Below are 11,628 nucleotides of genomic sequence, written 5' to 3'. Positions count from 1 at the left end.
GGGAGTGGTCAGATGCCATTTCAACCTGTGAAATACTTCATTAGCATGTTATCCGCATGATTTTCATTTGTGGGGTTCAAGAATCAACCGTTTGTTTTAGGTCTTTAAACAGAACATAATATCACTGTTGTTGAACACAAACCCATTTAGAGGAAAACAGATTAAACCACACAAAAAGTCGAATCAAGAAATGTTCTTTCTAACCAGAATGTAAAAAATGGACATGTTCTTTTGAACTCAGGATAAAGACCATAAACTTCACAGGAAAAACCTTATTTTCATACAGACCGTCATTCACCATTACTGGTACTTCTGAAAACACATTGATCCATTTCTGGGCTTTACTCTCGATCCTTAGAATTTTTTTTTTTAATGTACAGTCTACACCAGTGTTTCCCAACTTTTCGTTTGAGCCATGGCACATATTTTACATTAGCAAAATCCCATTACAAACTACTAACAAGAATTCTGAACTTGTGAAGATATACAGTGAACTTTGAGGGTGAATTTACTTACTAGTTTATAACTAGTGCCTGTTTAATTGATCAAACACAAATATTCTTGCAGGAAGTGAAGACATCTACACACATCTTTAAAAGCCTCTTTTTTTATCTTAGTTTTTATAACCATTTGCTGCCACCCAGTGGAAGAGCATTTAATTGTTCTACTTGTCACTGTCCCAAAGGCTATTGAAGACAACTTATTTGTAAAAAACAAATGATAGTTTTCAGACCTATTAGATAAAACTGGATAATTTTCCACAGTACAGCTGACGAACTCTCATGGCACACCAATGTGCCGCAGCAGTGGTTGGGACTCACTGGTCTATACTATAGCAATAAAGTACATGCCAATGTACACTATGATTATAATAATATTAATAATTAATACTCATTGTAGATTCCTGTAGGTGGGATGCTTGAAGTGCTATTTGATCTTTTTTAATTTAACCATTAGCCAATTTAACCATTTATTTTTTCATACCCACTCTACAACATAGAATACTTTCCTAAAGGCTAACGAATGACTATGAATTGATTAGGTAAAAAAAAAAAAAATACAAAAAGAAAAAAACAACTGGGTAGAAGCACCTTAATGCCTGGTGAAAATATTTTTAACTTATATCTGAACATTTACTATCTGGGTATGATACTGGATTAGTATTCTGGAAAATTGTACTACAGGAATCTTGGTCTAGACAAAAGAGCATGTGCTTCCATCTGATGACTGGACAGAGGTTAAAATAAATGTTCTTTTAAAAACACACGTGGCCAACCCATTCCAGTTGTCGACCATGGTTCGATCTTCATTACAAACACTAAAAATCCTCAACAGTACAGAACAGTACACTCCAAAAATAATACATGTCCATCAAAGGCCTTTTGTCCAATACACTTAGCTGCCATGATAGTGTTAGGCCTGGTGGATTGCATACACATATACATCATCTTCTATTATACACTGATATATCTTACAAATTTGCAAAATGGTTTCATACAAGCCATAAGAACATTTCCTTTTCATATCAAATAAACAGAAATAGGTAAGGTCTGCACATGCTGCAGGATCCATTTACAGTGCTATAAAAAACAGACAAATACATACACTGACGTTCTCAAAGTACGCGCACACACACGGTCCCACAAAGTGATCTCTTTTCAACAGGATGCACATTTTCAATATTAGTGTTTTGACTCTGATAACAGCCTTTATCTACGGAAGATTCCACAAAGCACCTGATCTGCTACATACTGAAAATATGGCTCCTTAATCTCACTGCTTGTTGTTTTCCATATCTTAGTTCCACTGACAGCCAATGTAAAACCTGGAGATGTATCATTGAAAAACCCTGGAAAATTACATTTGAATTTAAATGTTCATTTATGTCACATCTAACAAAGTGGGGAGATGATGGCTGAACAATAATTAAATATGAATTGTTACTTTAGATAACTTCTAATGCAATTTGTAATCTGTCCTTTACAAAATTATTAGCTCCCAAAAGACGACACATTGAGATATGTTCAATACACAGCATTCCTAAAAATATTACTTGTATGTTGGAATTATTAAATCATGAGATATATATTTTTACTTTGCATAAGTAAGTAATTAATTTATTTAAATCTAACCCCTAATCCAAAATTAGCATTCTTGTTTTGACGCGAATCAAAAATGATTTCTGAACGTGGATATTTTGAGAAAGATTTTTTTTTAAAACTATGTTAAGGAAATTTTTCCTAAATAATGATAGTATGTTTGAAAAATTGTGTTTATTAATTTTTCTTTAACCCTGTCTCCTATAAAAGGTTTAAAGGTTTTCCTTGACAAATGTATTTAGCAACTTGTAATAACCTGTTCTTGCTTACATATATGCATGTATGTATAGATGTGTGTATAAATATATATATATATATATATATATATACACGCACACATACACATATATACACATGCAGGATGTATAAGGATTTATAAATTTACAAGCTGGCCACATTTCTGGCCAGCATTACATTTTCAATAATTAGATTAGCACACTAAACTAACACCAAACACCTTATTGCTTTCAGTTTCCCCAACAAAGTTTCTCTACTGGAGACAACAGTAGCTCTGAACAGATTTTCTATTAGTTTCTGTTTTTCCAACTCAGCTAGGCCTTCATCCAGTCATATTTAAACACTGCTGTATTGCTGAAGACGTGGAGGTGCATTGTTGACAATGGTGACTGCTTGCACTAGCAGTTCTTGAAATCGTTACCTGGTGTAAAACATATCAGAGGTAAACAAAACAGCACCTTGATGATGTACAGTACGGAAATATCAGAAATTTGAACAAAGTTTAAATTCAACTTGGAGGTGACGAGTAGCAGGGTTTTCACTCAAAAGGCAGTGAGATGTTGGTTGTTGCTTTGCTGACAGGCACATGCTGAACAGACATCAATGGTGACAAATTCTGCTTTATGCTAGCATGGTGCTAAAAACACTCAGGACAACAAGATGCATTTTTGTTGAAAAAAGCTGTGTGGAAAATCCTCAGTTTACCCTGTTGATGATATTGCACCAGAATCTAATATTTCATGATGTGACACTTTGGTATCATCTCCTCTTCCAAGGGCTGCTATTACACTGTCATTACATTGTAACTATTCAACTCATTTTAAACTGGGGATGCTATGCAACAGACTACAGAAGAAAATGTTTTAAAAGGCGGAAACTAGGATCAATTAAGGACATCTCTGTTAAAAAGGACCAGTTGTACGTAAACTGGAAGGCCTGACAGGCAATATGAACAGTCAGAGTATTAAAACTGAAACTGTACTTCAGTGTGCAGGATACAAATTACTCAGATTTATGGCAGTAAAGGTCCTTTAGGGCTTTCAGCTCCTCAATGAGAGTTTTGTTTTGGTTCTCCAGCACGGCCACTCGGTTTTCCAGACACTTAACATACTCCTTCTTCTTCCTACGACATTCACGAGCTGCTTCTCTGCGGGAAGGAAAAGACAAAAACTGATTATTTCTTCTTTTTTTTTTAAACATTTTTTTGTATTAATTTTCAGGCTGTAGTAGTAGTTTTACAATAATCTCTTTGGATACTTCATAAGAGATTATACACTTTCACAATCTATTCTATCCAGTACACGTACTTACCAATGACAGTTGTCAAATAACGTTTTCTCCTTCTGCTCAATCAATCAGGCCTCCACTTCTGCTAAAACCATTCACATCATCCATCTGTTCGCCTTCATGTTTGAAGTACTCCCTCACTAATATATTTCTTCATCCTTAATCAACCTTATCTACTGTTCATTTACATACTCAATATCAAATACACAAAAATATTGGGGTTCTAAATAAAATACTTACCAACATTAAGACAATTATTTTGATTTGATGTGCAGTCCAGCCACAAAACCCTAAGATCAATGGTACATGGTGTACATTCTACAGCAGTAGATGCTGAGAATGTACATAAATATAAATACACTGTTTAACTTCTGGTTCATACCTGTTTTTCATTAAGCGGACCTCCCTTTTGCGAGTGACCTCCTCTGTGGCACCCTGTGTGGGGAGGGCAGCTGCAGAAGCCATGACAACCCCAGGGGTAATGGTGCTCGTGGGCGCTGCTCTAATCTGATAGGCCTGGACTTCACCTGAGGCACCTGAGGGGTTAATATAGTAAGACAATGAACGTCCCCTAACTTTTTCACATAATAGTAAAGTTTAGATCTTTGCTAAACACCTATGAATATGATAAATTAATCTAACTCATACCTTGGACAACGACCTGATTGCTAGGCACCAATATTTGTTGGCCGTCGCTGGTCTGTGCGTACTGGAGAATAGTGGTTCCCGGCTGGGCAGCTGCCGCATTGGTCATGGTCAATGTTGGCAGGCCTTGTACCCCGTCTGTACCATTGTTAGCCAGTTGAATAGCACCACCTTGTGTGATTGCAACTGGGTAATTTAGAAAAAAAAAAAAAAAGAGTTACAGTTTTCATAATTAGCTAATTTAAGCAGAGACGAATGGCTTGTAGACTGAGTGCTGTATAAAAAGTACCAGGTTCTTGTGACACTAGCTCTGTGCACTACAACATATTTAAGTCTGCCAGAAAGATCTTAAATTAACTATTCTTCCTGCAAATACTACATCAACAATACAGGCAATATATTTAATACAAATTTTATATGTATGTTTCCTGCTGTGTACACTGAAAAATATGCACTTTTCAGAACTCAACTCTGCAGAACTCACTACGACATACTGTATTGGCCGCTGCTGGTCTGGTAGATGGGTGTAGGGACAGTAACGGTGGTGATGGCCGGGGTGGAAACTGCAACCGAAGAATCTTCCTCTAGCTTTTCCTCCTCAATACGAGAGACAGCCGGTGCGTCAGATGAAAGGTCATTAAGGATTTTTCTGTTATAACAGAAAGTTTTCATTTTCAAAGGACTGCTACAAAAAACAGCTGAAAGTACTCTGTAATTTTATAGACAGGCTTCAGACAAATGCTATGACAAGGCAAGTAGAAGAGAAGCTCCAAGGTTTCAAAATAAGATGATCCAATTCAACAGTTAGGAAAAAAAATCAGGATAGAACCAAGATCGTGTTTGCCCAAGAAGTTACCTGTATGAAGGGCGACGTGACAGGATTTCTCTGCGTTTCTGAGAGTCAGTCACACTGTCTACTGACTCCTGTGAATCCTCACTTTCTGCTATAGTAGAAATCTGAAACAAAAAAAAAAGAAAACATCAAATATACTGTACCTTCAACATGCATGTTAATAACATTGTGTGTGTACTGTACCTGTACAGTCTGGAGATGTGGGGACTGAATGACAGACGGTTGTGCAGCCTGTATGACACCATGGACCTGAACTGTCTGTCCATTGGGAAGTTGGACCAGAGTAACAGTGGGGCCTGTTGCCGATGTATGGGCCGCTGTTGATACCTGGAAGCCAAATATAATATGCCTTTTATGTGCAGTTTGACATTAAAATTCTAGTGAAATTCAATGTACAAGTACGAGAGGCAGTGCCTTCCATAAGCATAAGTTGCATACGTAAAAAGAATTTTCTGCAATATTTGCAGAAAGCACCTGTGCTAAGGTAGCAATCTGTGCTTGGGTGATCTGCTGACTCTCAGTCTCTGTCACAGCAGTCTCCTGCTGAGCCTCCAATGCTGAATCCATCTTCATTGGTTGAGCTGAGAATAGAAAGTTGCAAAAAATGTCAAGTAAGACAATTTTATGGAGCTGCAGCTGCAGCATCTGTTATATACTGGGACGAAGTCGAAATTAGCGCAGCATTTTAAACAGTCCGTGTCCATCATCTATAACTACCTAATTCAACGTCTTTTAAAATAAATAACCACCACCAAACAGAGAGCTGAATTAGGGACCACAGACACCTTTTCTAAAATACTCCTCTCCTTTAAAAACAAAGCAAAATGACAAAAAAGTTTCACCATAAACACTAATATAATTCACATGTTTACACTGTGTGTTGCCATGTACTGATATGTTAACATTGTCAAAAGTAACTGTGGTTATAAGTCTCTGAGGGAATGGTTAAAACCTGAGTTGTGTGAAAAGGCATTAAACACAGACTGCACTGGTTTTCATTGCATTCATTTAGTGACTCAAGTCATTACTAGCACCACCCTTGACCATGATCAAGAGGATAAAGTCTGAGAAGTTATCAAGACCAGGGCTACTCATAATAATGGAGTTCAATTTAAAAGATTTAATTCATGTATTTAGTTAAATGTTTTTTAACCAGGTTAATTTTTTTGTGAACCAGTTTTTATTGCAAACATGATGTAAGAAATTGTTGGAAAAATATGGTTCATAAGCTAATTGGAGTTCCTAATATTACTCTTTAAGTAATCAACACAATATTCATAACGTTCACCTAAAATGCAATGAACTTCCACTATCTACCAGATGAAAACAAAAAAATTAAATAATCCTTTTTTCTCTCCATGTAATAACATAGAAGTTTTACAGACAACACAAATTGTAGAACATATATTTCCAATGCACATACACAAGATGATTGTTATGTATGTTTGTGCAGAAGACAATAAACAGAGAGAATAAAAACAAAGTATTTGTACAAAAAATACATTTATAAAAGACGATAAAAGAAGAATGAAATATTCAGTATAAAACTATAGTTGATATGCAAATATAGTATTTGGTGTATTATTGAAAATGGCCACCATCGTGTAAAGTTTGGACAACTGTAGTACAACCTATTTGAAATACTGTTGTGACTGGCTATTACTTAAGAGCATCCTGACATCGATACGTGTTCACGGAACTTCGTGATCTCACACTGTGCGTAGCTTCCCTGCGCTGCATGATTGGCTTTGCACACTTCTCCCTCTGCTTTTCAAATATCACTTGGACGCTGTCTGTGTATGTGTGACAGAGGAGACACATGGCAGGGAAACGCCCCCCCCCGAACGCATACAGCCCGGTCACATCCCTGGAGGGGAGCAAACATTTAAAACGTACAGCTCGACAAGAAGTCATACAACACACGAGCTGAGGTAGAAACACCCCAGGCCCGAGTTTGTGTTTACGACGAACACGGTGCGGCCTGTAATTTTGAATTATGTCGAAAGCAAAACGTGTAAAAAAAAAAAGGACATCAAGTGTGAGATTTACATACATGGCTGTGATCCCACATAAATTAAAAAACTAATCGAGTTCCTGAAATGGCGGAAAATGTATAGAGCAATAATGTTACAATGCGTTGAAGCGGGAAAAAAAGCGCAAAATGTGGCACACAAAGCCTCTTCTTCTAGCTGTAGTATCACGTCACATTATTGCGTATGTACGCTCCTAAAGAGTAGTTACAGTATCAGATGCGTTCACACGCTCACTGTCTCTCCCGCTTCACTGTCAATGCCCACACACTGGCTCCGTTTTTCTCCCCAAACAGCCGCAGCCTCCCCTCCCTCCATTCTGCTACAAACGCAACGCGGCGCCATGATCTCTTTGTTTCCTACGGGCCGAACCCGACCAAACCCACACCTTCTACAGCCACGTCCAGTGTCTCTGATGCGCGGACGCAACTCCGTCCTTACCAATACAGACTCTCTTCGTCACTCCCGAGCCTCCGGAGCTCCACTTTTATTCTGGCCGACACGTAAGAGCCCGCGTCAGGCTACACCTCCGCCGCGTCACCGGGAACAACAACACGAAGATTGGAGAAGAACGAGAAGCAGATGGCGACACTATCCGGAAATAAACGAAGTGACAGCGGAGAAGGACGGAAAATACCGACCGGAGACGAGTCGATACGACTGAAGACAACCCTCCTGACGTCCATCTTCTTGCTCTCCTTATTGTAATGGTCAACTGCTATCACCTAAAGCACTATCGCCACCAAGAGTGCAATAATGAAGACTACATGTATAGCTAAAAATACTGGCATCCAAATAATTCACGAATCAAAATATTATTATTTAAAATATATGTTATATTTAATACCTTAAAAACATCGTATACCTACATATACCTAAAATACCTACCTAAAATAGTATTCTTTATCTGAGCGTTATTGCACTTTGCTTCAATAAATAGTCACGATTGCAATTGTCATGTGGGGGATCTCAACACTATACAATAACTGTTCATTAACCTTAAACATGTTCTTCTTTAATGTGATTTATTCCTACGATATACAGAAAAATAAGTCACCAAAAACGACCCAAAAAATTAAAAACAAATAAACCTACAGCTAAAATTCGTTAATTACTTATTCTTGTGGTTATATGAAACACAAATGAGCATGTGTATCAGAAAATGCTTTTCTCATAGTAACCACCCGAGGGCAGCAAAGGACCATTATTCAAAACGCTTATGAGCAGCTTACAGTTTAGCAGTTGTTCCTTAACCTTTTTTTTTAGAGATGTACCAATATAAACAACATATATAACATTTACTTACTAAAAATATAAACTTGTCGACAAAAAGAAATACTAATACATATTTATTTGGTATACCATATATGCATATATAAATTAACCTTCACGTGCCACCTGGGCTGCCATTGTGTACATCTAGGGGTATGCAAACTCCCGTTGGAGAACCCCCACAAAAGTATAGACAAACACATATTACTACTCTTCATTGATAAATAAATCAAAAATAAAATGTAATGTAATACAATGTATAACTGAATATAAATGAAAAAGTGAACAACGTTTTATCATGCATTGATAGCAATAACAGGTCCAAGTCAAACATAAGCAATCTTAAATGCCTAACAAGTAGACGAATAAATTCTAGGCCTTTACCTTCCAACATTTGGTATCCACCTGGGATCATATAAACTTCCTGTTAATGAATCATGAGTCAGAATCTCCAGAGCATCAAAGATTATATGCAGCTTGGAGGAAAAACATCTATCTATCTATCTATCTATCTATCTATCTATCTATCTAGATATGTAATATCAACACGAATACTTGCTATCACTGTATACATTAGAAATGTCTTCAGATGAGCCAACAGAAAACAGTTGCCGTTTCTTTTATTAATATAAATCAAGAGTGCTCTAATGAACTCAAAATAAAAGAGTAAACATGTACATTTAAATAATTCATCTGCGTTTTGTCTTCTGAATCATTCGACCTAGGCTGGAAGAGGAGATTGCTCTTTATCCCCAGATGGGGGCACTGTAAAGCCACTTAAGCTTCGCGACCATGTGCTCCCAGCCTCTACCTCCACTCTTCCTCCTTCTCCTACACCTCTTTCTCCTCCTCCTCTTCCTCCCCAGACCAGGCTGCTGGTATGTCATCACGCAGATATGGGGAGTTTATCAAGGCAATTCCTTTTATAATCCTCCTGATGCTCGTTGCCTATGTTTTATCTGTTTAATAGCATTTTACTGCTCCACGCCATAAAAAACAACCTTTTTATTGTGACACCAAACACATTGTTTGGGGAATTGACCCTGTCTGGGTAATGAACAGCAGTGATTTTGCAGCTAGTTATAAAAAGGGTGGAGGGATATTAGGGGTATGGACAGTTTTGACCCAGAGCAGAGAGGAGGGATATTTAATATTTCAAAGGAAGAGGTGAAGCTTTTTTCTTCAGCCCCCCATTAGACATTTCAACATGGTTGATCTTTAGCTGTACTCCGGTTTACCAGTGTGAACGTCCATCACTTAACAGTACCTTGTTCTTAGCCGCAACAAACAGTGATCTTTGATTAGACTTTAAATACAATCAAATAATCCGTTTACAGCATCTGTTTAAAAGTAACAATGGTAATGAGAGACAAAACAAAAAAAAAGTACAAGCACCACCACAGAGGAAAACATTTAACTGCAGTGATGACCTGTTGCAGAGAGGAGCTCGAAAGCATGTTCCAGATCACACTTGTGCCAGTCCAAAGATGCACAAGGTCATGATAGAATCTATGAATCACCAGATTTAGGGACAAACTGACCAAATTTGAAGATCTCCATTTAATAAATCAACTTAATAAAACCAGGACTATCGTTGTTCCAATACATAGTCGAGACACGTTATTAACACACTGAGGAAAATATATATACAATCTCAATGCTCATCATGGATCTGTGCGGGCTTCAGCTACAGGTCAGAGGGTTCGGCATGTGTCAGACCGACGTCACTGAGTGTGTGGCAGTAAGTGAGTCTACGACTGACAAGCTGACTGACACAACTGTCAAATGGATTGACTGTAGACTGATTAATAGTTGTTGAGCACAACGGTAGCTTTACCAAAGTTTTTAAATAAATTCTCATAGCGCACAGTAATGACAACATTTCACCAACTCTATTAAGCAAAATTTTGAGTTCCACTTTATCATATTTTTCCTGACATTTGTATATATTAACAAGTCCATAATTTTGATTGGTCAAAAATTGCAACAGGTAGAAAACACATACATCTACATGAAATTTGTTTTTGTCATGTTGATTTATCTTGATTATTTTGGATTAATAATGATTCATTATTGACAAATCTATGGTTTTCCTGTGATTAATCATATTAAAGTAGTGTCATTGTCAGAAGTGCAATTTGTCAGACTTAAAAAAGCCTTCCCAAAGTTGGGGGAGACCTAATTTTTAGGGCTGAATTTTGTGGCAGAAATGAAAAATAGATATCAGACACACTTTCTGAAAATGCTCTGTATAATAATAATAATAATAATAATAATAATAATAATAATAATAATAATAATAATAATAATAATAATAATAATAATAATAATAATAATAATAATAATAATAATAATAATAATAATAATAATAACACTTAACAGTAATAATAGTAATAATAATAATAATAATAATGTCTATAAATACAATTGAATGTTCAAGATTCCAGAATATATTAAAAAAAAAAAAACTGGTGAAAAATAGTCTTGTGAGTTCCATTAGTGACCGCTCAATGATGCATTTGATGTCATTGTCATTTCTGTCCTTGTCATCCTTTGTTGTATTCAGTTGGTGCCGAGGCTCAAATGATTTCATTTTCAGTTTGTTTTTTCCTCTAGTGGAAGTGACGTAAGGACTCTCCTCTAGTCCTTACGTCAACTCCAAATCCTAGATTTCCCTCTTTACCAGTGTTAAAGTAAATCCACAACTGGAAAGAGTTTTTGAGTCTAAAGTGGGTGTTGTTTACAAGATGACGACTAGTCACATTTTCAGACATTTTCAGTTTCATCATTGCTGTCACTCATGTGGTCACACATTGAGAAAAAGATTTAAAATGTAACTTCTGATTTATATGCTCTTAGACATGTATGTTTTTTCAATTAAAACATTCAGGGTGTTGCCACAGCTAAATGATCTGCCTTCTTTTAATCTTTCGTCCATACTGAGTCGTTTATTATCAATTATCATTTCATCTTCCATCACTACATCTTCACCTCCATCCTGACAGTTTTTTTAACATCCGTTGTCCATTTAACAAATAGCTCTGCTCAGCACGTGTCCAAACCGTGTTAACCTTGGTTCTCTGACTTCATCTCTAATCTATTAACTCTACCCCCTCCCTCTGATTTGCCCATTTCGAAACCCTTCCATCCTGCTTTCTCCCATTGGAACCCCTTTGACCTTCAGTTTAACCTCCTGTCCTTTAGG

General features: G+C 36.8%; 1 protein-coding gene across 8 annotated transcripts in view; it reads right to left on the bottom strand.

Moving 5' to 3' along the window:
• Positions 1-509: 509 nt before the first annotated feature.
• Positions 510-11,628, bottom strand: part of LOC103391910 (cyclic AMP-responsive element-binding protein 1-like) — a 34,411-nt gene continuing 23,292 nt past the window's right edge. For 2 of the 8 annotated variants that reach the window (XM_008328369.3, XM_025063774.1), the window contains 7 exons: positions 5,560-5,702; positions 5,305-5,448; positions 5,125-5,225; positions 4,763-4,917; positions 4,272-4,454; positions 4,006-4,159; positions 510-3,483 (listed from right to left, as the gene is read on the bottom strand). In XM_008328369.3, coding sequence (XP_008326591.1) covers positions 3,339-3,483; positions 4,006-4,159; positions 4,272-4,454; positions 4,763-4,917; positions 5,125-5,225; positions 5,305-5,448; positions 5,560-5,702 — 1,025 coding nt within the window. In that variant the 3' untranslated portion in view covers positions 510-3,338. Of the gene's footprint in view, positions 3,484-4,005; positions 4,160-4,271; positions 4,455-4,752; positions 4,918-5,124; positions 5,226-5,304; positions 5,449-5,559; positions 5,703-7,539; positions 7,561-7,592; positions 7,828-11,628 lie in introns of those variants that run through there. The other 6 variants (XM_025063775.1, XM_025063777.1, XM_025063778.1 and 3 more) reach the window with 6 other exon arrangements.

The sequence above is a fragment of the Cynoglossus semilaevis genome, chromosome 16 (genome assembly GCF_000523025.1).
Source record: "Cynoglossus semilaevis isolate Cse_v1.0 chromosome 16, Cse_v1.0, whole genome shotgun sequence".
In the NCBI taxonomy this organism is placed as follows: domain Eukaryota; kingdom Metazoa; phylum Chordata; class Actinopteri; order Pleuronectiformes; family Cynoglossidae; genus Cynoglossus; species Cynoglossus semilaevis.
The sequence above is the reverse complement of the archived record's forward strand: the minus strand, read 5'-3'. Positions and strand labels throughout refer to the sequence as shown.